This window comes from Capra hircus, chromosome 6, assembly GCF_001704415.2.
Source record: "Capra hircus breed San Clemente chromosome 6, ASM170441v1, whole genome shotgun sequence".
NCBI lineage: Eukaryota > Metazoa > Chordata > Mammalia > Artiodactyla > Bovidae > Capra > Capra hircus.
The window spans coordinates 44,827,295-44,854,422 of NC_030813.1; the positions used below are offsets into that span (position 1 = coordinate 44,827,295).

The 27,128-nt window shown below is 46.0% G+C and overlaps 1 protein-coding gene across 4 annotated transcripts in view; it reads right to left on the reverse strand.

The window, feature by feature from the left end:
• Window positions 1-27,128, reverse strand: part of CCDC149 (coiled-coil domain containing 149) — a 116,911-nt gene that overhangs the window by 992 nt on the left and 88,791 nt on the right. For 2 of the 4 annotated variants that reach the window (XM_018049339.1, XM_018049341.1), the window contains 4 exons: window positions 19,093-19,169; window positions 17,698-17,730; window positions 11,929-12,045; window positions 1,470-4,212 (listed from right to left, as the gene is read on the reverse strand). In XM_018049339.1, the coding sequence (XP_017904828.1) occupies window positions 3,782-4,212; window positions 11,929-12,045; window positions 17,698-17,730; window positions 19,093-19,169 (658 nt within the window). In that variant the 3' untranslated portion in view covers window positions 1,470-3,781. Of the gene's footprint in view, window positions 1-1,469; window positions 4,213-11,928; window positions 12,046-17,697; window positions 17,731-19,092; window positions 19,170-27,128 lie in introns of those variants that run through there. The other 2 variants (XM_018049342.1, XM_018049340.1) reach the window with 2 other exon arrangements.

Below are 27,128 nucleotides of genomic sequence, written 5' to 3' on the forward strand. Positions count from 1 at the left end.
GGGCAAAGAAAGAGGAACAGTAACGGGAAAATGGATTTAGCTTCCTGAAGACTGCCAGCGGGGAGGAGGTTCCAGCAGGGGCTGAGCTGAATGCCATCAGAGGCTTCCTAGCTGGAGAGGTGTCAGGAATAGATGTTCCAAGGGAAGAAGAAGGGGAGGGGGAGAAGAGGTGGGCAGAGGAGGCACAGAAGGAGAAGAGGATTAGGGGTGAGAAATGCCTGGTTTACAAAAGCCAACCCATTTCCATGAGCCTTCATTAGAAGAATGACAAACACATGTAAAAATCCACACCCAAAGGCTCTCAGGTACAGAGCAATCTCAAGAAATGCCATGTGTGCATTTCATTAAGAGACCTGCCAGCTCAGTTTCCATTTATCCAGACTGCTCTGCGTTCTGCTGGCAACTGAGCTGGAAAAAAATAATGGAAGGACAGACATACTTGAAGAGGTAAACAGAGGTGGGAACATTCTAGCTACAAAATAGGACAGATGATGCAGAAGCCAGGGGAAGGGAGAGATGAGACTTTTCTTAACAAACAACAACTGCTCTTCTCTCCAACTCTACATTTGCCAGTAATGTAATATTGTGGTTTTTAAGAGAAAAAATACAACAAGAACAGACATGTGTGGTTCAGAGACAATTCTGTTGGCAGCCTACTCGAATCTACTGCCAACTCTTCTACACTTCCCAAGACCTGATTTTGTTCCAGTGTTCACCCTTTTAGAGTCTCCATGTTCAGGGACAGGCTTCCTCAACAGACCTAAACCCATCACAGCAAATCCATCTTCCTTGCTGAGGACTGTTTAGACATAGGCATGTGACATGATCACATAGGCATGTGACAACTTGACCAATGAAATGTGGCAAGTCCTAGGTTGCATGAATGTGTGCTCAGTCGCTCAGTTGTGTCTGACTTAGCAACCCCATGAACTGCAGCCTGCCAGGCTCTTCTGTCCATGGAATTTTCTGGGCAAGAATTCTGGAGTAGGATGCCATTTCCTCCTCCACGACATCTTCTCAACCCAGGGATCACACCTGTATCTCCTACATAGGGAGGCAGATTCTTTTACCACTGAGCTACCTTGGAAGCCCTGACAAGCACTGGGTTACTCGCTGTTAAAACACACACACACAACTTCCTTCTGCCTTTGGACAATATGTGAGAACAAGTGATGGCTGGTGCTGTTGCAGCCATGTTGTTAGCATGAGGAAGTATCTGCCACTGAGGCAGGCAGGGCAGCAAGACAGAAAATGAGTTCCTTGATAACTTTCTTGAATCAACCAGCCCTGCAACTGCCCTACTTCTGAGTTCTTGTTATGCAATATAATTCATTTCCCTATAGTTTAAGTTTCTTAAAAGTGTGAACTGTAGCTGAGAGGGTCCTGACTGATGCAGGGTTATTTGGTGGAGTAGAAGACAGAATGAAGCACACGTTGACAATGACTCATGAAAAGACAAAAGACAACTGTTAAGCAATTGTTGAAACTCTTTAATGTCCTTGGAACCATGTTGGACTGGAATAGCAAAGGAGGGACAGTGCCACATGTGTACAGGGCAATGTTCAGATTACAAACGACAGGATCAACTCATTGGCTACAATTTCATCTAATAACACAAGACCCCCAACCCCAAGCTGATTGGACATACAGAATTTAGGTTAGCATTTCCTATGACCCTCTGCCCTGAGCCTCACTCTCTGGGACTCACAGCAGTTTTCCTATTCATGATGGAATGTGCTGGAGTTTACTATAAGCCCTGCTTTTCAGCAGGTGATGGAGGCCCTAAAGACATGCACCTGGCCAACTCTGTCAAAACCAAGGCTATCGTGGGGGAGAGATTTTTCTTTTTATTATCCCTGTATTAAATCTGGCCAGGTTTTCCTGCGGTGGCTCTGGCGGCCTACCCAGCAGTGCTAAACATTTGCAGGGAGTTTAGGCCCGGTGCAGCAGGAAAACAATTGCTGTGGCTGCTGGCCTGAGCAGGAAGCTTTGCAGCTGCAGAAGTGGCCTCCCTGGAGCGGAAGGTGGGAGAACAGGTGTGGGCAGGGGGAGGGGCTGGAGCACAGAAGGATGAGTGAATGGGGCCTTGGGTCCCGGAGGGCAGGGGTAGATGTGTCCAGCTCACCAGGAGCCATGCTGACTCAGGTGTGCCCGCATCCTGCTAGTGGGGTGACCTCAGGTGAGGGGGGGGAAGGCAGCTGGAGGTCTTTCCAGGTGTATCTGGTAAAAAACAGGACCCTCTAGTCTGCACCCTGCCCTCCTTCAGATTGAGACAGTGCCAAGTGTGATGGATCCCACCCTGCTGGCCCAGTGATGCCAGGAGGTAAAATGTGGAAGGGAGGTATTGGGGGAGGAGCCACTGGCCACCCACCTGCATGTGGGATTCACACCTTGGGTCACAAGCCTGGTCTAAATATATCTGATTTCTAGGATGAATTGATGAAGTTTCTACCTTTCCTACCTTGGGAACTTCTCTTTTCAGGAGTCTCTCTCAAAGGAGTGATTCCGGTTCTCAGGGACATTTTGAGCTTTGGGATCTGATTTTAGGTATTCCTGGGAAATAAACTGCATTCGGCACAAGGAAAGGTCTCATTTCATGAGCCCTCAACACCCTACAGCACCAGATGCTGCCTCGAAAAGCTAATTTTATTCCCAAGGAAAGCCACAGGTGGGGGTGACCACTCTCTACTTTGCTGCGTTTATAGCTTGAATTTGGTTCCACACTCTGCCTCCGCAGGCTGTAATAAAGTGACTTTGTTTTCCCTCTCTTTCCACTCTAGGACTACAAGCTCTGCCTGGCCCTTAAAACCTCAGTGCCTGGTGCCACAGAATGGGTGGACGCAGCATTCTGTTGGAGGAGTGATGGCTAGAGATTCCAGGCGGTGGGGAAACCTGAACTGGCCCCGAAGCAGCTACACTTGCCACAACCCACAGGACCATAAAACCCTAAATGCAGCCCGGGGTTGAAGCCAGAGAACCAGCATTCCCAGGTTTTGGCTCCCGTATCATCTCAGAAACAAAAAATCAAAACACCATTGGAGTCCCCTTCCTCTCTGCTTGTCCACAACCCGCCATCACTCTAGGTCGATTAATCCTCTAGAATTCCAGGCTGGAAAACTCAGCTCTAGTAGTCAGCAGACAGGTCTCAACAGGCGTTGTGGATTTCCAACCAGAAGCCTGGCCTTCTGAGCCCACTTAAGCCCCTTTCCACTTGCCATTTGGTGCCAGGACAGACAGTGCTGTGGGCAGGATGCCAAGAACATCCACGCTGGGAGGTCCCACCAGGCCCTGATGTGAAGAGAGGAGCCGTGGGCCCTCTGGACCCACTATGCTCAATCACACGTTACTCTACAGCCACTGAATCACAAAGACGGGCACCTGATTAAAAACCCCACCCGTTTCAAACCCTTTCCATAATTTTGACCAACAATTTAAATGATAATAGAAAAGCATCTTATCTCTAAATAAAACGAATGCAGACAGAAAAGACCGATGCTGAAAACCAGCCATATGGCTGACATGAGCCCGTGCCTGGCCATTTACCGCCGTGTGGCCTCCACAGAAAGAGACACTGAAAACCTCGAGGGCCCGTGTTTAATAAGTCAAACTCTGCTGGCATCATCAGAATATTCCCAGTTTGCAACCGGATCCGTGTCCCTTCTCACTTGCAGACTTGGAGGTGTTTTAGGAGAAAGTGACTTCTTCGCTGAGCTGTTCTGATGTGTAATTCTTTACGTCTGGAGTACCTCCGACATGGCATCGTGCCCGATCTCTTTCCCCTTCATGTTTTCACAGCGCTCCTTGTGCCTCCTCCACCCTCTGCAGTGTCCTCGTCATCTTCCAGGGTGGAAACTTTGGCTTCTGGCTGGCTGGACTCAGAGGAGTCCCGGCAAGGTTTGGGGCACGGCCCATCGGCGGTCAGGCCTGGGGGGGATGGCCCCATCTCCTCCCTCTGGCCCTCCACGGGACTCTCTCTCCTGACCCCTTCTGGGCCTGCAGCTGCCTGCTCCTCTGTCAGTTTCACGGTCTCCCTCCCAAGCCTGTTCGCCTCTTCTTCCTCAGAAGGTAGCTGGAGTAATGAGGGATGAAAGGGCTTGCTTTGGCTCCTGTGGCTCTGACTTGCTGGGGAGCTGACAGCAAGCCTCCTGGCATCTTCCCGCACTGCCAGCGCCTCGGGAGCAGCACAACTTTCATCTTGCTTCTGAGCCTCCCCTGAAACAGACAGCGGGTGGGGGATCAGCATGAGACCTCCAGCTGGAATTCAGCCCTCACTTCCCCTCTCCCAACCTCCAGCCCACTGTTGCCGGGCCTCTGAGGTAGAAAATGCTGCTGAAGGCAACCTAGGACCCACAAAAAAGAAAGCAGCCACTCTGGTGACTCCTGTGTCATTAACTGAAGGAAAGGGGTCACATGGGCCGTGTCTGTAACCCATCCTTTCAAGACGCCTGGTTATCACCTGCTTCGCTCACCAATGGTGACTCCTTGAGCTCATGAAATATTTAAACTGAGGACAAAGGTTTTGTGCATTGTGTAGCTCAGGGAAGATCTGGGCCTCTTCAATAATACGAAGTGGTTCTGGCTTCTTCGGTGTGGGGAAAAGAAGGAGTGGTTAGGAGAGATTGAGTGCCCCCCGCCCTCAATCTCCATCAGCACCTCATTCTTTGATGCCGACCACTGGTACTTCCTCAATTTTAGTAAAAGCTTATATGCAAAAGCAGCTTCAAGCTCCCTACCCCTCCTAGCTAAACTGTTCTCCCTAAACCTGTATAATAGAAATTCTCCAGCTGCAACTAGAGGGGGATGAAAGAGAATGTGGGCTCCTGAGAACCAGCCTCCTGCCCCCATTTTCCTATTTGCTTGCTTTGTAATCAGGACAATCTGTTCAGCCTCCTTTTTTTCAGACATAAAATCGGGCTGCTGCTGCTGCTAAGTCGCTTCAGTCGTGTCCGACTCTGTGCGACCCCAGAGACGGCAGCCCTCCAGGCTCCTCTGTCCCTGGGATTCTCCAGGCAAGAACTCTGGAGTGGGCTACCATTTCCTTCTCCAATGCATGAAAGTGAAAAGTGAAAGGGAAGTCGCCCAGTCGTGTCCGACTCTCTTAGCGACCCCATGGACTGCAGCCTGCCAGGCTCCTCTATCCATGGGATTTTCCAGGCAAGAGTACTGGAGCGGGTCACCAGTGCCTTCTCTGAAAATCAGGGGCAGGGCTCTCTAATGTCCCTTTTGAACCTAAGAGGCCACATGGGCTCTGCGTGCCTGGGAAGAAGCACTTGGGGAGTGAACTCTTGGCACCTGGACATGTGCATTCAGCACCAGACACCAAGGTGTCCAGATGTCAAGACTGGTTTAGCTTTCAGGCCAGATGGGGATAAAATGTCTGGAAAGAGGCTTGCTGGGCAGATTGCAAGGGTGAGAGGGCTGGGGCACGTTTCCCGGTTCCCCAGATGGAGCCAGAGTAGAACCCACCACAATCAGACCTGTATCAGATACATGCAGGTGCAATTTCAAGCTGAAAGATGGAATTTGGGGCAGCTAAGGGAGAACTGTAGGAGGTTTGAAAGAAAGTTGACTTGTTATGATCACATTTCACTTATGGAATTAAGTAACTATGTGGTTTTGAACATTTATTTACCCAATCAAATGCTTAAAAGTCTTGAGAAATTTAAACATGGCTGAACCCTGGCAAAATCTCTGAGAAACTCTAGAAGAGGTGAAATACTGATGAGATCAGATGGACCATAAGACTGCAATGAAACAGCTGAGATGAAGGGTGGGAACAATGACGGAAGAGGAGATGATGCAGAGAGAGTGGCGGGCGTGACAGCGGACAGGCTGGTCCCTGGGGAAGAGGACTGTGGTCTCCTTCAACAGACAGAACTTGACCTCTGTCCCCACACCCCAGACCTCTAGTTCTTCTGCTGTAGATTCGCATCTCACCTTTCAAAAGAAGCCATTTCTTTCTCTTTAGCTCTTTGGATGACCACAGAAATCCCCCAGGAACAAAAATTTAACTAATTCTTTTAAATACACTCTAAAGCCTGTGTTTTAGTTATGGACAACTCTCCTGAGAACTCACTGACCTCAGTAAGTACTGTATCTGAAAATGAGACCATAACTTGTGTTTACAATGAGATACTTGAACGTATAAATGAGTGACTAAAGCAAGTCTTGATTTTTTAAAAAAAGTAACTATTCAGATCTGTTCAGCCAGGATAGTGTACGTTAGTTCCTAATAGGTTCCCATACTCCTTCTGCTCAGATCCAACCTGCTGGGAGAGGAACCTTCCCTAAAACTTGGCTCCTCAAAGTCGGGTCTATGGGCCAGCAAAGGCAGCGTCACCTGGCAGCCTGTTAGACGTGCAGAGTCCTACCCTAGACCTACTGTTTCAGAGCCTGCATTTTAGTAAGATCACAGGTGATGTGGGTGGATGTTACGGTGTGAGAAACACTAGAACAGAAACGCAAATCTGACCTTGCCTTTCCCCAGCTTTCAAATCTCTAAGAGCTGTCAGTGCCCAGGGAGCAAAGCCCAAGCTTCTCCTGACATTCAAGGCCTTAAGTGACTCAACATCCATCTACCTGCCATACCAACTCTCCTCGTATCCCTGCACTCCAGCCACACCGAACCCTTCATGGCACCCGGCTCTGCCCTCTGTGCCTTTGCTCATGTGCTTGATGCCTCTACGACCATCATTCTTGATGCATCCAGATGACCAGTTTCAAGAGTGAGCCCTACCCTCCACCTCCTCATGAAGCCTATTTGATTAAATCTACCCAGAGGTAATCTCCCCACTGTCCTAATCCCCACACAATTGTGTCTGGACCTCCAAGGGAACTTTGTGCTTTTAACCCTCAGATTGTTACTTACATATAACTATTTTATATAAATCACATTTACATAAACCTGAAGTTTAATATCTTACCCAATTAATCTTTTACCCTGGCTAGTGTTCTACAGTGGGGGCTCAATAAATAACTTATTAAACATTTGAATCTATGGACATTTACATCAGTGCATGAATAAATGAACATATTAGGACATATATTTCAATACTAGCCATTAATAAATGAAAGCAATCCTCAAATCAATTTATTCCAGGTTCAGGTTGCCACCCTAAAAGTTCTTAAAATGGCACTTTCAGGAAAAAAAAAGAAAAAGATTTCTAACTCACACAAGCATTTAGCTACATCTGAGATGACTCAGGGAGGCAATCACATAATTTTTGTACTAATAAGTGAAAAATGTTACAGTGGTTGTACAAGAAAAACACAGAGCCAAAATGAGCCAGTTTCCAGCACAGCACAAGAAACTTTACTCAAAAGGGGTAAATTACGGTCTTTTCTACAGTGAAAATTTTCACCAGTGTGAGATGAATAAAATCCTTCTGGAAATAACTGTTATGAAATTACTTCTACCAGGACACTTAATAGTATATTCTGGTGCCCCTGAAAAATTAATTAACCTTATCCATAACAACCTAACCCCTAAACCTTTTGCAGTGTTTTTTCTGTGGGTCAGGTTAATCTTCTCTATCTTAATTTACATCTAAGGGAGAGTGGTCTAAATTACACTGAGGCCTTCTGGTCGCCAGTCCCCTGCCTCGTGGCATTTCTTTAGATGACATTCCACTCATGTTCAAATGTATGAATCTCTTAAAATGGCAAACCTCTGAGATTACTAGGGAGAACTTTCCAACATTTGGAGGGTGAGGGGAGGGGAGCTACACTTCTGTCATCATTATCGAGCAAGACACAGCCACAATGAGGGGATGAACAAGGCTGTAATTCTCTTATTTGGTCCTAGTGCAGATTATTTTTTTTCCTGAGAAAGCCTAGAGTTTTGGAGTCTCAGACCATATAGGGACCAGGCTCTGAGACAGGATTATGGGTCAACAGTGGGATCCACAAATCCTCTTCTCCATTTTGTTTATCCCAAAGATATCCAAAATGTATACTCAAGTCATGATCAGAAGACTAAGAAAAGTTACTGAAAACACCACAACGCTTGAGCTAATAATGAGGGCCTCGGTTATTCGCTGTGGGAACAAAATCTTCCTTAACTCTGTGCTTCTGGAATGTTGATCTTAAGTGGTGGGAGTTTTATTTCTCCTTTGAGAACAGACACACGGCGTGCCCATTTCCATAAAAGAAAGATTTCTGAATTAGCTCAGAATCGGAAAATAGTGTTACCCCCAAATAGGAATTAATCTGTGCTGCTGTAGCAAACAGAATTAGCATCATTAATACTTATTAATAACAACATACATACCAATAATGATGAGGCAATCAACTGATAAAAATGCGTTAGGACACAAATAGTGCGGAAAGAAAAAAACATTTTCTCTAAAAGATGAAAAACAGTAGCTCTTTGTGGAAAAGATTGCAAGTCTCCTAAAAAACATGTCCCCCTCCCCAAACACTGGCCCAAAGGGCACATTCATCTTCTTTTGTGAACTGGTCTCTGATGGGCTTTGTCCTCCTGAGTGTGAGCTGCTTTCAGTTGGAATTAATCAGAGATACAGCGGTGATGAGGCCACCCCAGACACTGACAGCAGCTACATAAATGCTTCCTTGTTGCCACGCGTGCTGGCAAAGGATGGAGCTAGAACAATGAAAGCTAATGATGGGACTCTGGAAGCTATCATTTTGAATCAGACCATCCCTTATGCCACCCTCGTGAAAATCAAGCCAGGCTCAGACTCCATGTCAGGTTAGCAGGCCTGGGAGCTCAGCGAGCCCACAGCAGACAGAGGGCTTTAGATGTCCACGGGAGCACTGGATGCTGGCATAGGATGACCACTCGCCAAGACATGTCCCAGATGGCACAGTGGGCTATGGTGTGTTACGGGCCAGCCTTGCAAACAGCCACACGCTGCTGGCTGGAAAGTCAAAGCTAGAAAGTCCTACTTTGTCTTCCGGCCACCGTGGAAACCACCCGAGTCAGGGGCTCTCTCCAGGAAGTCTCTCTGCTTGTGCTTGGAGGACTTCTCTGTTGAAACCCCAGATGTGTCCTGGCTTTTCCTCTTATGATTTCATGCACTAGGATGAGTGATCAGAATGGGCTTCAAAACACAGCTGTGCAAAAGCAGAAGTGACCGAGCCTTGCTGAACCCAGGTCAGATAAGCAGAACCACTCATCTGATCCAAAGACTCATGATAAATAATACACATCTGTGGCTTTAAGTTCTAAGTTTGGGGGTGCTTTTTTACACAACAGTTAATAGACAGTTGGGGAGCCACTTGACATTTTCTGAGCTCAGTACAACTACGATGGAAAACGTGCTCCAGAAGCTTTATCCTATAGCAGCTGGATGAAGATGGGAAGGGAGTATGGAGATTCTGGAAGGCAGGAAAACCAGATTGGAGGCCTTGCCCAGGAGGTCAGGAGGGCCCAAACCCAGCCAGAGGTGGTAGGAATGGAGATGCAAGAAACTCTGAAGAAATAGTAGCAACAGACCAGATATGGATGGAGAGGGAAAGCGCACAGTGGTTGATGATGACTCTGAGGGTTGCTGGAGAGTTAAGCGACAAGGAGGAGGGCAGCAGGAAGGGCTGTGATGTCACATTTGAGAAGTCCATAGAGTATGTTGGTGGGACAGGTTGTGCTTTGGGAAAGATAGGACAGTTACTCTGTAAATGAGACCCACTGGAAAAAAATATTTCAAATATATTTTGGTAGAGGTGATGGTTGAAGGCATGATTCTCAGCAAAAGAACATGTAGAGGAAATTGTAGAAACACGGGAAAGAATCTTGATACCCAAGTGCTGGGTCTCAGTTCAGTTCAGTCGCTCAGCTGTGTCCCACTCTTTGCAACCCCATGAACCACAGCACGCCAGGCCACCCTGTCCATCACCAACTCCTGGAATTTACCCAAACTCATGTCCACTGAGTCGGTGATGCCATCCAACCATCTCATCCTCTGTCGTCCCCTTCTCCTGCTGCCCTCAATCTTTCCCAGCATCAGGGTCTTTTCAAATGAGTCAGCTCTTTGCATCAGGTGGCCAAATAATTGGACTTTCAACTTCAACATCAGTCCTTCCAATGAACACCCAGGACTGATCTCCTTTAGAATGGACTGGTTGGATCTCCTTGCAGTCCAAGGGACTCTCAAGAGTCTTCTCCAACACCACAGTTGAAAAGCATCAATTCTTCTGTGCTCAGATTTCTTTATAGTCCAACTCTCAAATCCATGCATGACTACTGGAAAAACCATAGCCTTGATTAGATGGACCTTTGTTGACAAAGTAATGTCTCTGCTTTTAATATGCTGTTTAGGTTGGTCATAACTTTCCTTCCAAGGAGTAAATGTGTTTTAATTTCATGGCTGAAGTCACCATCTGCAGTGATTTTGGAGCCCCCCAAAATAAAGTCAGCCACTGTTTCCATTGTTTCCCCATCTATTTGCCACGAAGTGATGGGGCCGGATGTCATAATCTTAGTTTTCTGAATGTTGAGCTTTAAGCCAACTTTTTCACTCTCCCCTTTTACTTTCATCAAGAGGCTCTGTACTTATTCTTCGCTTTCTGCCGTAAGGGTGGTGTCATCTGCAAATCTGAGGTGTTTGATATTTCTCCTGGCAATCTTGATTCCAGCTTGTGCTTCCTCCAGCCCAGCGTTTCTCATGATGTACTCTGCATAGAAGTTTAAAAAGCAGGGTGACAAGATACAGCCTTGACGTACTCCCTTTCCTACTTGGAACCAGTCTGTTGTTCCATGTCCAGTTCTAACTGTTGCTTCCTGACCTGCATACAGGTTTCTCAAGAGGCAGGTCAGGTGGTCTGGTATTCTCATCTCTTTCAGAATTTTCCACAGTTTATTGTGATCCATACAGTCAAAGGCTTTGGCATAGTCTCAATAAGCAGAAATAGATGTATATTAGTTATCTAATGCTGTACAACAAATTACCTTGAAACTTAGCAGCTTATGACTCGGGAGCCTGTAGCAGGTTATCTGGGTGGTTCTTGCTAATGGTCTCTAATGTTCTCATCAAAACCTTTACAAGGGCTGCTGTCATCTGAAGGTTTGACTGGGGCTGGAGAATCTGCTTCCAAGATGGTGCACTCACATGGCTGATGGCTGGCGGCCTCAGTTCCAGGCCACACAAACAGCATGTAGGGATGCTCAAGAATCTTTGTGACGTGGCATCCATTTTTCTCTACAGTCAGTGATCCAAGTCAGAGAGCGCAAGGCAGACCATGTGCCTTTTATAGCTTGACCTCAGAAGTCATGTACCATCACTTCTGTTGTAACCCATCAGTCACACAGACCCATGTGGGAGAGAACTATACAAGGGCATGAATGCCAGGAAGTGGGGATCATTTGGGACCATCTTGGAAGCTGGTAACCACATTAGGGGTGTAGGAAGAAGCTGAGCAAAACTCAGAAAGATGTGAAGGATAGTTTAGCTACAGAAATGAGACTACCCCCTGGGAAGAGATCTGGTTCTCACCTTGTTGCTTCAGCTGGCACCTTAAATGGGCCCTTGATCTCCTTTAAAACACACTGCCTCCAGAAAGTGTGCCTGGTAAGGAAGATTCTTCCTTCATTCAACTGATTCCCAGACTACTTACCACATGTCAGGCAAGGTGTCAAGATTTCCCTGAGGTTGGCAGTGTCTCATCTCACTGTCTTATAGGAAAGGAAACTGAACCTGAAGTTACCAGTCCAAGTTCTCACTACCAGTGTGATGTGAGGCTGGAATATGAACCCAGGTTGCTTAAATCCTGCACCCTCACTCTTAGCCTCTTTGCACTATGCTGAGAGTGCAGGAACCAGTGTTCTTCTGCTGGAAGCTCCAAATAAGAGGAAGCACGAGGGACGACCCAAAAGTGCTGCAGATGCTGCAGAAAGGTGAAGGACTGGTGGCTACTCATCCCCTGCACCAGGCACAGGCCAGGAAAGAGTCAAGAAATCAAGGGCTTGCTTACCATCCTTGGGACTTGCTTTGTTTTCAGTAGGCTGCTCCACAAACTTGAGCAGTGGGGATCTTGACCTCTGCATGGTGGGAAGAGCCGGGTCACTGAACAGTATGGTGTCTTTGCTCCCTGTCACAGAAAAGAGGAAAATAGACATATTATGTCACCACTGGAGTGGTGGCAACACTCACCCCACCCAAGGGACTGGCTCTTCGGGTGAGCAAGGCTCCTTCTTCAATCATAGACAGTGCCATGGTGGAGAAGGGCCAGCCTACCCTCTCCATAGTGAAGGCAGGGCAGAGGGGTCCAGGGCCAGCTGCCTCTGAGTCCTGAAGTCTGCTCAGAACACAGATGCCCACAAATGCCACCGTTAAAGGGTAGCATGCTGTATCTGTCGGAAACTGAATGGCTTTCATCTGGGTGAGACAATAGTAATACTAACAAAAGTAGCAGAGCGCTTTGAATGCAGGCTCTGGAGCCATGCTGTAGTGCTTGTGTCCTGGAGCCCATCACTGGCTAGCTGGGTGACCTCGGACAAGTCACTGAGCCTCTCTGAGCCTCAGAGCCCTCATCTGTAAAGTGAGGAAGAATAACAGCAGCCACCTCAGGGGGTGGTGGTGATAAAATGAACTGATTCACGTAAAACATTTAGGCATTTCGTCAGCACTCAAGAAATTCCACAGATTGAAATGACTGTTTTATGGTACCAGTAGAGCTGCCATACACACTGGGTCTGATTTAATTAGATTTGGCCATTTAAATTGAATCATAAGTATGTCATAAGGCAGGTAGTATCAGGTTCCCCAAATGATCACAGCTAGACTCAATAAAGACACATCCCGGCCAAACCCTTTTATCAATTCATATGAGCTCCCTAAGTGGGCAGAGAAAGCCTGAGGTGAACAGGAAGAGGAAGAGGAAAGGTAACTCTATTTTTGAGGCCATGGCAAGATATGAAGGTGGGGAGCAGGGAGGTGTGGCTTTGAAATGTGAGCTTGTACACATGGACACAAAACACGTACACAGAAGGTGATGCTGCCCCAGCGGTCAGGTGAGGGAGGATTTGACCTCCAACTCCTGCCCATGAACCCCGAAGATTCTCCTGGTGGGTACCACCATGCCAACACTGAGCCCCAGGGCCACGGCCCAGCCCATGCTCCAGCCTCGGCTGTCTGACTTTGAATGAAACCTTATCTGAAGCCAAGTCACTGAATGTCTCTGGGGCTCACATCAGAGGCTCTAAAGTTCCGTGATTCTACTCAGGTTTGGTGGAGCACAGAATGGTATTTGGGTCAAGATGTCCACCACCTTGGAGAACGAGGTGAACCTTGGCCTGTACCTCTGAGCCCTTGACTTATTTATAATACCACCCTCCCTGTTGGCCATACATATAATCTTCTTAACTTGATTTCCAAGACTAGCAGAGAGTTTGGCATACTGCAGGTGCTTCATAAACAGCTGATAGCTGTGAATAGATGGTTGCTGCATTCTTGGGAATCCTGATGTTTACTTGGTGGGTATGGATGCCTGAAGCTGCCTCAGGCAGATGGAGCTTGTTATTAGCAGCCATCACTCTCAGCTTTCGGCTTCATGAGGGTCATCCCAGAAGAAGAGGAATCTGACAGGAGCTGGCCCTGAAGTTCTCCAGAAGTACAGATACTGTCTCAAGTTGGAAGAAATCCAGAATCTCTAGGACAACAATCTGGGGAGGTTTCCCAAGGAGAACCACTGAACTGAAGCTCTGGCTATTTTAAGAGGCTCTCAGGATGAAGCTATGACAAACCTAGAGAGTGTATTAAAAAGCACAGACATCATTTTGCCAATAAAGGTCCGCCAAGTCCAGGCTATGGTTTTTCCAGTAGTCATGTATGGATGTGAGAGTTGGACTATAAAGAAAGCTGAATGCCAAAGAATTGATGCTTTTGAACTGTGGAGAACTGTTGGAGGAGACACTTGAGAGTCCCTTGGACTGCAAGGAGATCCAACCAGTCCATTCTAAAGGAAATCAATCCTGAATATTCATTGAAAGGATTGATGCTGAAGCTGAAACTCCAATACTTTGGCCACCTGATACGAAGAACTGACTCATTGGAAAAGATCCCAATGCAGCGAAAGATTGAAGGCAAGAGGAGAAGGGGACAACAGAGGATGAGATGGTTGGATGGCATCACCGACTCGATGTACATGAGTTTGAGTAAGCTCCACGAGTTGCTGACAGACAGGGAAGCCTGGTGTGCTGCAATCCATAGGGTTGCAAAGAGTCAGACACAACTAAGCAACTGAACAACAACAGGACGAAGTCAACCCAGTCAGGTCTCCCCTTGTGTTGCAAAGATACAGTCTAGAATCACCATGAGGAAATAATGGTTGTTATGAAGCCATACCAGATGTCTCAGATGGGCTTTTGTTTCTCTTCAATAAGGCAACAGTCACTGTCCTAAGTTAGGGGCAGAACTGCAATTCCTGTTCCATCTTTCCAGCAAATACGCTGGCAGCAGAGGCGCATTCTACCTCTGCACCCCAACAAGCCTTCCAAGTCCACCCTGTCCCGTGGTCAAGGACTCAGAATATGGGCGGAGCTGGGAGCTGGGAGCTGGCTGCCCGCGGAGTGAGTAAGGCAGTGGGAAGGAGAGCCTTGCGCCTTCCTATTGTGAGGAATGCTCTGGGGCAGATTGACTCCTGGGCCCTCTTCAAGCACAGTGAATTATCCACTCCACAATGGCCCCTCGAAAATGCCGGGGTGTGTGTGTGTGTGTGCTGTCACGTCTGACTCTTTGCAACCCCGCAGGCTGTATAGCCCACCAGGCTCCTCTGTCCATGGGATTCTCCAGGCAAGAATCCTGGAGTGAGTTGCCATGCCTCCTCCAAGGGATCTTCTCAGCCCAAGAATCAAACCTGCATCCCCTGCATCTCCTATATTGGCAGGGAGATCCTTTACCCCTGAGCCACCTGGGAGGCCCTAAACTTCTGCAAGAATCTGAGCAACAGGCATGCAGACAAGGGAAGCAGAAACCACCATTTGTCCATGAATTAACCCGTGTCTAATCAAAGTAGGGGTTGCAGGAGAAGATAAACACCTTCGGAAATCCCCACCTGCAAAGATTACTTCCTTATCTGATGGTAAAATGTCAAGATTTGGTTTTTGCAAAACATTTGAAGAATTCAAAGACCCTCCTTGGAAGGCTCTCAGTTCTGTTGTTTCTAAGCCCAGACTCTCTCCGTATTGACTATGTTGAACTCTAATCTGATAGTCTGCTGTCTCCTAGCTCCATTTTGGTCCTCGGGACTGGGGAATGGGGTGTGGACGATCCATGAACTAGATTCAAACCACAATCAACGCAGGTCACACAGGCCCTTCTGTTCAACTGGTGTTGGAGTTTCCAGAAGCCCTCCTGATTCCCCATAACACAACAGCACTCCTTCATTTCTCCAAAATGTGCCAGTTACTTTCAGAATGCACATTTTCTTCCCCAGACTGATGCTGAGAGTGGAGAATACAGAATTCAAAAAAACAAAAGCTCAAAGAGCCAGGCTCTGCTCTTGCCAGACTTTTCCCCGGCTTTCAGTGTTTCTTTTCGAAGCATGAGCACATCCAGGAAACCTTCTCTCAGTGTCTGCCCCCTCTCCCGTCCCCTCCAGTCATCATTCTCACCCACAGATGCCAGCAAACCACTGGGCGAAGAAGGCTGACAGATAGGGGGCTGGGGAGAGTGGAGGCTCATTCCTTCCTGAAGTGCAAGGCCAACCAGCCCACCCTCTGGCTTTCTCTACAGTGCCCTGTGTCTCCCCCACCTCTCAGGGACCAGTTAAACAGTCTGGAGGACTCTCTGCTTTCCAGATGATTTCTCTACATGGGCTGTGACATCTGTCAGACTTGCCTGCTTCCCATCAGGTTCACACATTTGCCCTAACTCTATCCAACACCACCAAGAGCTGTATGTTGTTGGCTGAGAGAGTGAGGAGGGAGGGAGTCAAAGAGAAATCAGAGCATGCTCCAAGGCCAAGAGAAATTCTGCCTTATAGTCATGAGAGGTGGGCTTGACCACGGTCCTTTAGTGTCTTGGGAGAGATCGTTCCAGCTTCTGAATCTTTCTTCTCCAATTCAGCTTGCTTTGAGAACCAGTCCCCAGCTGATGTGATCTACACTCCCTACCCTCCTTCACACTCCCCCCCGCCAGCCCCCTACCTTCTGCATCTCTCTTTCGTGAACTGTACCTTCCCTGTGCAGATGGAGCACTGAAATGAAGATCTGAACACCTGAGTTCAGCCTCTGTGGCCTTAGGTATCACCCAACTTCTTGAATTTCTGTTTCCTTATGGAAATTTCTGTTTCCTTAGAATGAGGGGATCAGACTAGTTCATGAAAGGGAAGAAGGTTTTCTCTCACATGTCAACTCTGACCAGGAGGTAGCTTCCTGGAAAGCCAACGTAACAGACTGTTTTGAGGGCCACGTGTGAGATTAGCAAGGAAGGGCGATGTGACTGATTAGCCATGTCTGCCACTGGCACGGAAATGATGCTGTGTAATATATACCAAGTATTTGTCATCCTTGGACTTTTTGCTCTCAACTGTCATTCCAGGTCCAACATTCAATCACTTGTCACATTATTCCCTCACACACGAACATCTTTACCACTGCATTGACACTTACGTATCATTTTGTGTTTTCCTTTCACTGTTATGCATATTCATTGCACTTTCCTACCCACTCCAGTACTCTTGCCTAGAGAATCCTGTGGACAGCGGAGCCTGGTGGGCTGCTGTCCACAGGGTCGCACAGAGTCGGACACGACTGAAGTGATTTAGCCTGCATGCATACATTGGAGAAGGAAATGGCAACCCATTCCAGTGTTCTTGCCTGGAGAATTCCAGGGACGGGGGAGCCTGGTGGGCTGGCGTCTATGGGGTCGCACAGAGTCGGACACGACTGAAGCGACTTAGCAGCAGCAGCCAGCAGTGGGACTGCTGATTCTTGGAGGGGGCAAGGGGCATGTCTAGAACGTCTGGTACAGGACTGAATTCACAAAGTTGATACTCAGAAAGTATCAACGTGTTATGGATCTCTTAGAGGAGACACAGATCTTTCAAGACTGGTAAATAACTGCGAGCTAGCAATTCTCTGAAACCACTGGGTCTCAATCCCCTCTACTTGGCTGAAATGGTAAATATTCCCTTACTGAGCGAAAGAGGAAGAGGAAGAAGAGAATAGCAGAAGAAGTAGAGAAAGGGGAAGTGGAGGAAGTAAGAGGAGGAAGGAAGAAGAGGAAGAGAAGAAGAAAAGAAAATGACATACTTCCTCTTGCTCGGCTGTTAGAGCTTAAATGGAGACCATACAAAGATGAGCAGATAGAAGGGACTGGTCTGATTTGCAGAGAAAGAGGCCCCTCTCCTCCCACCATGGTTTGAAAATGATAGCGAGGTGATGCCTCATTGTAACATCCTTTATTACTGCATCAGGGCAGTGCTATCACAGTCGCATAAACTGTGTCAGATTGGGGGAATTGCCATTCTTTTTTTCTGTCCTCCCACTTTGTACCCATGTGGAGGCCAGAGATTAGAACAAACAGGCTGGGGCATAAAATTCATTCAGTCGCTGCCCTCCAAGCAAATGCTACCATTTAATATTTGCTTTGTGCTAATTGAATTCTCTATTTCAATGGACTATTCTAATCAGAAAAGTGCAAGGATACAAAGAGAATGCATTTCTATTTATTTACATGCAGGGATGATATTAATGCACTGCTATTAGCCACAAACACAGATATTTCAAGAAGAACATACTCCCAAATCCTATGGAAACATTGTAGCTCAGGCCTTCAGGCAGCAGGAAAGAAAAAAAAAAAAAAAAAAAAGGAAAGAAACAATTGTTATTGCATAATAGCCATTCTAACCTAGACCAAACAACAGCAGAGATAGGAAATTCTCAGCATTCTTTCATTTATTCGACTTCCATCTTTTTACATAAGTTGTAGAAATAAAACATTGTGAAATCTCACTAAGTCATTTGGAAAGAAAAAAAAAATCCAAACGTTAGAACATGCACAGAAATAGCAATCCGACTGCACAAATAAACGATAAATTTGCCTGACTGTGTTGAAATTCAATGCAATAAAAGAAAGGCCTTCAAAGGAGATAAGGTTTTAACTGCATCAAAAGATTCTTGTGCAAAATGGATCATTCAAGTCCCCAGGATGGCACTTGGCACTAATTAGGTCTGTTAGGTCTTCTGACATCAAGTTCAAGGAATCTCTACTAAAAATTGCAATTTATGAAATACACTTCCAGGCAACCTGAGGCAGCTATTCAGATTTACATTAAGAAAACATGTGGTTTTGTCCATGTCCCTGTGGCAATGTTCATTTCTCATACATTACGAGGAAGCAACGGATATGATTCAAGGGTAGAGAAGGGTTTGTGCAGAAAGGTTAAGTAACTAAAAATATATGTACAAAGTTGCTTCCAGGGAAAGAGGAGGTGGTAGAAAATGATAAATACAAGTTTCTGGAGAATGTAAAGAGAAAGAAAAAGCTGACGGGGGTCTCATGAAGGGGGGTATTTTACCAAGACACATGGGATAAATATAGCTAATTAATGTGAAACATCAGTTTCTTCACACCCTGCACCACTGTGGGAAAAAAATCTACAGTAGAAATTTTTATTTTCAAGCTATGTAGCAAATGGAATGAGGGAAGAGGGAAGAAGGTTGTAAAGCACATTTGGGTTAGAACAACTGTTTGCTCTTATATTCAATTTTAAGACTGATGATTAAATTGAACACGTCTTTGTAAGTTTGTACATTCATTTATAGAATGCATGATTAAATAGAATAAATTTTTGTGAGTTCTTATATTCCTTTTTAGGGGTGATGATTAAACTGAACACATCTCTATAAGACACCTACAGAGAAAAAACGAAGCAATTTACCACACTCACAAAAGTTAAAAATAACACACATACAGACATATACAATGACAATTTCAGAATTTAGATTAGCAAACTTCATAGTTCACTTTGTATATTTATTAGTTTTTTTCTGATTTCCTCCAAAATCATGGCTTTTAAGTTTCAAACACTTGCAGACGTCTCAGCAATAATCTTCAAATAAAAGAACATTAAAAAGGTAAAGTCTGCTCTGCAACTTTTCAAAAAAAGAAATTTTTATAAAGTTCTGCTTACCTGGGAGACTCCACAAACCAGAAACTTCCAGAGTTCTTAATTTTTTCTCCAGTTCAGCCACCCGATTCCCTAGGATTCTGGAAAAGGGCGAAAAATGGCAAAGGACAGATCAATGAGCATCTGTCTCATCAGCTCTTAGGGCTGTGAGCAGGCTATCTGGGAAAGCTGGTGATGCCCTAGCAGAGAGAAAATGTTTTGAGACTTAAGACATATGCTAAAAACAGTGTGTGTGTGTGTGTGTGTGTGTGTGTGTGTGTGTGTGAGCATGTATCCACATGCTAAACATAGAGACTCTACTGAAAGTACATATGAAAATATAAAGTGAATGATTTAAAATGATTTAAACCTTACTAAAGTGTTGCCATTCAAGTGAATCTTCTCCCACAAAGGTAGCTGGGAAGACAAACAATGATTCTACCATTACCCAGGCATCTTACATCATTTCTATTTGGGAATTCCTCATGGCTAAAGAGGAGAAGGCAATGGCACCCCACTCCAGTACTCTTGCCTGGCAAATCCCATGGATGGAGGAGCCTGGTAGGCTGCTGTCCATGGGGTCGCTAGGAGTCGGACACGACTGAGCGACTTCACTTTCACTTTTCACTTTCATGCATTGGAGAAGGAAATGGCAACCCACTCCAGTGTTCTTGCCTGGAGAATCCCAGGGACGGGGGAGCCTGGTGGGCTGCCGTCTCTGGGGTCGCACAGAGTCAGACATGACTGAAGTGACTTAGCAGCAGCAGCAGCAGCATGGCTAAAGATGACACTTAATTTTGAATACTCACAAGTATCACAACTTGATTCTTTGAGGGTGGATCTGAGTTTTAGAAGCAACCAAGTCTAACAAATAAGATGAAAGAAATGCTTGGTGATGTTATTTCGAGTCAATAAAATAATATCCACCTTCTTAGACCTAACCTACGACTTATGAATGGCCATATCCTTGATATCTAGCATAATGCCTGGTAGATAGTAGGTGCTCAATAAATATATTAAATGAATGCATTTCTCATAGCTTGTAATGATCTCTGGAATTTAAAAATTGGCATTTGAAAAACTTTCAGAAATTATAGAATCACTAAAAATAATTACACTACTTTCCAAGATGACTATTCTGATTCACTATGATGTATAAGATCTTGAATGTGTATTTTAACAGATTACTCTGTTTACTTGGAAGCCAAACTTTGTCTCTATGCATGAAGAGACCTAAATGTGGCCACATATTTCCCCTCCTTCACTCTACACAAAATTAAATATAGTTGGGAAATGATGTGATAGTCATCTGAAACTTCAATCACTTTTCATTGGCCTGGAAATTGAAAAACCAGTCTTTATCTTTGGGGGATTTTCTTGGCACTGCTGTGCTAAAATGATGTGGAAATCACCTTAATAGCAATGTTTCAAATTCTTTCAGCAGGAGAAACCAGAATGCCAGAATTGTTCTTCTATACTTCTTTATATTCCAGACATAGATGCACAAACCCACATGCAAACCAAGATCTGAATATGTATATATCAGCATATATGTATATTGCTTCTAATGCATCCTTATTTTACCTGAATTGACTTGCAGACTCTTAATTAATATTCCCTTTGAGTTCACAGAAAACTCTTTGACATGACTCTATGTGGTTTTGTTCATCTAGGTACTTAGAGCTTTTTTCTTTTCTTCTTTTCCTTAAGTCTTAAATTCTGCATAGTCTTTATCAATTACTTTCAATTTCCACTCCATTTGTTGGGTCTATTCGGCTTTCATGTCTCTGACCCCTCAATAAACACCTTTCTTCGTAATCTCACTTTCAATATTTTGCTCAGACCTTCTGATCCGAGCTCCCTTTTCACCAGCTGATGGGTTTGAGATGCAATCACATTGGTGTTCAAGCTGATGCCTGCTTCTTAGAATGATCAGATCATCTGTACGTGGCTGCTTCTTGGAAACAAAAGATAAGGCTTAACTCTTCTGTGTACAATGAAAGATGCCGTCAGGGCAACGCTCAAAGGCGTGGTGAAGAGACATTTGGTTGTATTTTTTCTGATGTTCTTGGATAACGCAGCCACATCTCCCAAAAATGTGCTGCTGTGAATTTGCTGGTGTCTGGAACAATCTACTCTCAGGGACCTTGCCTTAGTTTGTCGGTGCTCACTGCTTTTTTCTTTAGTCTGACACGGGCATCTGATGCAGGGCTGGAGGTAGTAAAATGGACCCAGCAGAAGTTGTGGTAGTAGCAATGGCAACAATAACATCATCAATAACAGTAACAACTATTCTATGGTTAACACAAATAGCAATTAATCTTTCCTGAATCCCAGGTCTGAGTCACAGTGCCTGCCAAACATCTACCAAAAGTACACTTTCTTCTCTGACCTGACAAAACTCTACAGTGTAGACTGTATTTTTATCCTCCTTTTATACGTGTGGGCCCTAACAAACAGAGAGGTCAAGCAGTTTGTCTAAGGACACACAGCTCATCTCAAATCTATGTCTTTTCCCAACCCCTAGTATAGAGGGTGCTCACCCAGCACCCTCTACTCCCATTAGAAAACAGAGGCATAGAAATTAGTCAGCGTAACCAAAACCACATGATGGATTCAGCTGGTGATGAGTATGGATTTTTAACCTATGCCTCAGGTAGATTAACCTTTGCCTCCCAAGTGCATGTTCTTAACCAGTAACACCCTCATGACACTAGAAAACCAGCATTCACAAGTCTAAAGCAAGTTCTCTTTAAAACTATGCATAACTGAAATATGGATGCAGCTTCAGCTGGACCTGCAAAATATAACCCAAGATGCTTCAAACGACACACGGTCTTCTAGTTGGCTTCATACTGAACAGATACAGCAGGTGGTCCACTGAATGTGATGTAACACAGCCCAGGGAGAGAGGAGGCTTATCAGAGTCTTCATAGCTGGCAGGACACACAGATGGAGACAGTTGAAGTAAAAACAGGGTCTGTTCAGTGAAGTTTACCAATCCAACAATTATTGAGGCCTCAAGGAACAAAGATAAGAAGCTATATCCCACAAGAGACGGTGGGGATGTAGGAAGCCAAAGGAAGAGTCATAATAAGGAGGCAGAGGAGGAGGTGACCTTGGGATACCTGAGGGGACAGATGGACGTCTCTGGGAGACAGGAAGATCCAGGAGGACGAGGATGAGAGTGTTTGCTGGGGGCAGGTGGAAAGAGAGAAGTCAGAAGAACTGGGGGCCACAGTGCCACCTGCGTAAAGCAAGAAGGGGCCAGAGGAACACAGGCGGAAAGGGAACAGGAGCACCAGGGCCACATGGGGAAGGGAGAGAGGGTTCCAGGTCGGGTGGCATGGCTGGCATCATCTTATCCTAGAAGGTGGTCACACAGGATGAAAAAGGCCACTGAGAAGATGTGCCCGACCCTTGAGAGAGCTGTTACAAGACAGATGAAGGGGTGAAATCCAGAACCCAAGTGACAGGGTTGGAAAAGCAGCCTATGAGAAAGCTGAAGCGGTGAATCTAGACAACTCTTCAAGTAGTTTAGCAGGGAATCCAAGGAGACAGTCAGGGTAGTAGCTTGAGGCATAAACAGGCTTGAGAGAGGATTTTTTTCTTTGTAAGATGCAGGGTGGGGCGGGGTGGTAGTGGGAGGGGGGTGATGTTTAAAATAAAGTTTTAATTTAGCTGTGGCTTGTTTTAGAATAGGGAAAATTTTAGCATATGTCTACCTGATAGTCTAGAAAAAACTTCAAGACACTAGGCTTCTGGATAGGATTTTCAGTAGTAGTTTCTTATAGTAAAACACCGTGTATGTGTTAGTCGCTCAGTCGTGTCCAACTCTTTGTGACCCCATGGACTATAGTCTGCCAGGCTCCTCTGTCTATGGAATTCTTCAGGCAAGAACACTGGAGTGGGGAGCCATTCCCTTCTCCAGGAGATCTTCCTGACCCAGGAATTGAACCCAGGTCTCCTGCATTGCAGGCAGATTCTTTACCACCCCTGAGCCTCCAGGGAAGCCCCCAGGGGATCTGCAAAAGACAGAACTGACTCGGGAACTAGCCACCACTGTGCCCTGTCCTTTCTCTCTGGACAACATGGGAAGCATGAATCCTGAGTGAGGGTCTCCGGGGAAGCCTGATCCTTAAAAGAGGAAGAACTGGCAGTGGCCCCACACAAACTGCAGATAACCTCGGCCCCCACCTTCACCCCAGGAGATCTTCTTTTGAATCTTTGCTCTGATACAGGACAGCTCCTGCTGCTTCCAAGATCTTGAACTTCCAGGCTACTTCCCATTGTCCAGGTAAGGGAGAGAGCAGTGAAGAGTTTTAGGCAAAGCACAGAGGGTGGTGAAAGGCCAGGATGTCCTCATGTATAAACCACTGTTGCCATCACCCCACCACAGGCAGAGCGAGGGCTCGTTGGAAAAGGCTGGAGAACTGAGGGTGGTGTTCCATGAGACATGCTCTTAATATTTGCCTCTTCATCATTAACCTGTTTATAAGACACACGAACCCCATCTCTTCTTTAATAATAGCTGGACAACTGCAAACTTGCAACAGTACCTCAAGCAAAATGCTTATTAATTGAATATTCTCTCAAATTATAAAGTCCTAGGTTTATTCATCAGTTTGCCAAGATGGCTCCCATTGGACCTTCTTAGTGTTAAGAGTGGAGAAGGCAATGGCATCCCACTTCAGAACTCTTGCCTGGAAAATCCCATGGATGGAGGAGCCTGGTGGGCTGCAGTCCATGGGGTCGCGAAGAGTCGGGCACGACTGAGCGACTTCACTTTCACTTTTCACTTTCATGCATTGGAGAAGGAAATGGCAACCCACTCCAGTGTTCTTGCCTGGAGAATCCCAGGGACGGGGGAACCTGATGGGCTGCCGTCTATGGGGTCGCACAGAGTCGGACACGACTGAAGCGACTTAGCAGCAGCAGCAGCCTTAAGGGAGAGGAGGAAGGGGGATGGGCAAGGGGTAGATGGGGTAAGTGCCAGGCAGCGGAAGACCAGTAGGGGGCGCACGCTCTTACAGAACAGACACCTGCATTCATTCCTACTGCTAATGCTCCACCTCAACAAAGCTATTTTAAAATTTTAGTTACAAAAGGCTAAATCAAGGAGGGTAAGAGCAAGCAGACCAAATTCACATTTTATTCTTAGCCCCCCCTCCATCTGTTATATAATTTGTTTTTTCGCATACCCCCAAATAAAACATTTATTGAAAGTATGAAACTTAAGACCCTCAAAGTATTAAAAATGGCACATTAGGTACTTTATGTACTGATATAAGGCAATCTTCAAGATCTATTGTAATGAGAAAAAAGCAAGGTGGAAGACAGTGAAAAAAACTTTTTTTGATGAATGCTAACAACCCGCTCCAGGATTCTTGCCTGGAGAATCCCAGGGACAGAGGAGCCTGGCGGGCTGCCGTCTATGGGGTTGCACAGTCGGACATGACTGAAGTGACTTAGCAGCAGCAGCAGCAGCAGCTACCATTTGTGAAAAGATAAAAAGAGAGAAAGAAAAAAGAAAATCTACATGTATATAATATATGTGAGTATTTATGTATGTCTATATAAATGCATTATACATTTGCTTATATATGTATCCTTGGAGAGGATACATAAAAAATGAGGAATGGTGGTTTCTTCTAGGAAGGTGGATTGGGTGGCTTAAAGACATTGGTTTGGAGATATATTGTTGTTTAACCTTTTAAAATGTGAATCAGATGGTTCAAAATGATTAAATAACAGTTAAAAACAAAAAGGTGCGTTAAAGAAACAAAGCCTGCAAAATGAAAACGTCTATCTTTCTCAATAGAAAGCAAGGGTCCATGAAACCTGGAGATGTGTGTGGTTGCAGTGGGGTATGGTGGGCACGTATTAGGAAATCAGTCCACCACAAGAGATGGGAGTGTCAGCCAGTAGCTTGGGAACATTGAGTTTAGGAGGTGGTGGGACTCAGCTGGGCTTTTCGGTGGAGGCTTGCATTGTGAGGTCGGCAGGTAGTGTGCCCAGGTAAACAGCAGAGGAGACGGGCGGGGGTCTGAGGATAGAGGATTCATGGGAGGCTCTTCCTAAGGACAAGATAATGAATGGTCTGGTGGGGAGCAAGCAGAGGGAGCAGGTAGGAGATGCACACAGAAGGGCCCTGGCAACCATTCAGGAAATATGCACTGAGTAAATGAATGTACGCATGAAAATCATAAAACTTAATGCCCATTTGCACATGAGTATTAAGGGAAGAGGAATAAAGGGCTAGACCAGTCAATCATCCATTGCGGGCCTAGCACTGTCCAACACACTGGAGAGAACAGTGACCAAAATGGACCAACATTCTGGCCTTAGGACAGCCGCAACCCGAGTGATGTGGGAGTTCGTCAGACCTAGGCATTAGGATGGTGGGCAGAACATGTTAAATATTCTTCAGGTCACACTTTAAGGGGCTGCATAATATTCTGCCTTATGGATTTACTATAATCATAACCACTCTCCAGGGCTTCCCAGGTGGCCCAGCAGTAAAGAATTCACCTGCAATGCATGAGCCACAGGAAATGTAGCTTCGATCCTTGGGTCTGGAAGATCCCCTGGAGGAGGGCATGGCAGTCCGCTCCAATATCCTTGCCTGTAAAATTCCACGGACAGAGGAGCCTGGCGGGCTAAGGTCCACAGGGTCACAAAGAGTTGGACACGACTGAAGCGACTTAGCATGTACACACGCTACCATTCTCCAATTTAAAAATATTCTGGTTGTTTCCACTCATTTTCACTATTATGAATGAATCTACAGTGAACCACCTCATGGATAAATATCAAGAGTATTGTTCTGATTTGTTTCTTTCAGATAAATTCCTAGAAACTGACCCTTTGGGTCAAAGGGCACACGCATTTTAAAGTATATTAAAACATACTAAGGAATGGGTGCTCCAGACTCTAGACTCATTGACTTTGAGGAGCTGAAATTCAGGAGAAACTGCCAACTGAGCAGCTGGAAATGTGGGCATTGCTCTGGACCGCAAGGTGACAAGAGTTCTAGGAAGAGTCTAAAGAACAGGAAGCAAAGACAGGTCCCCTGAGTGGGGGTAAGAAGATGGGAGATCAGAGAAGAGAGGAAGAGGAGGAAGAAGCCTGGGGTGGAAGGAGGAAGAGGAGAAGGGAGAGGGAACGAGGCAGCAGAGAGAGCAGAAGGGATCCAAGAAGAGGGTTTTCAGGATGCGAATTGGGATGGAGAGAAATTATAGAAGCAGACTCAGAAAGTGAAGTCTGGGGGTACTGGTGACCCTCACAGGAAGATTGCTATGGAAAATTCAGAAGAGGTCTTGGGAGGTATTCAAGCCTGTCCCTGGCATCACTGCTGCTGCTGCTGCTAAGTCGCTTCCGAGTCGTGTCCGACTCTGCGCGACCCCATAGGAGGCAGCCCATCAGGCTCCCCCATCCCTGGGATTCTCCAGGCAAGAACACTGGAGTGGGTTGCCATTTCCTTCTCCAATGCATGAAAGTGAAAAGTGAAAGTGAAGTCACTCAGTCATATCTGACTCTTAGCGACCCCATGGACTGCAGCCCACAAGGCTCCTCCATCCATGGGATTTTCCAGGCATCACTGGACACCTGCTAAAATTCAGAATCCCGACATTCCTTCCAGAATCCCCCCAAATCTGCATTTCTAAACAATCACCCCCTTCAAGTAATTCTACCATAGGTGCCCCCCACCCGCAGCACACACATTTTGGAGGTGGTTGATGAAGAAGTAAAGGTGGCCTCTTGTTCACAAAGACTGGAGGTGAATGGAATTCATGGGAACCCTTTTGGGGCAGATGTTTAAGAAGATCTGAAAGGTTTCTGGGTGAAAATGCAGAAGCAGCAGGAGGGGCAGAAATTGACAAGGTTGAAAGAGGAGCTCACAGGAGAGCCAGGCCCCAGAGGAGGGAGCAGGGGAAGGACCAATAGGTCAATGGGTCAGTGTGCTTCCCAGAGACCAGAGGGAGAGGGTGGAAGACACTGGGGAGCAGTGAGCCTCCGGGCTCTTGATAGGCAGGCTTTGTTTTCTCAGTAAAAGAGAA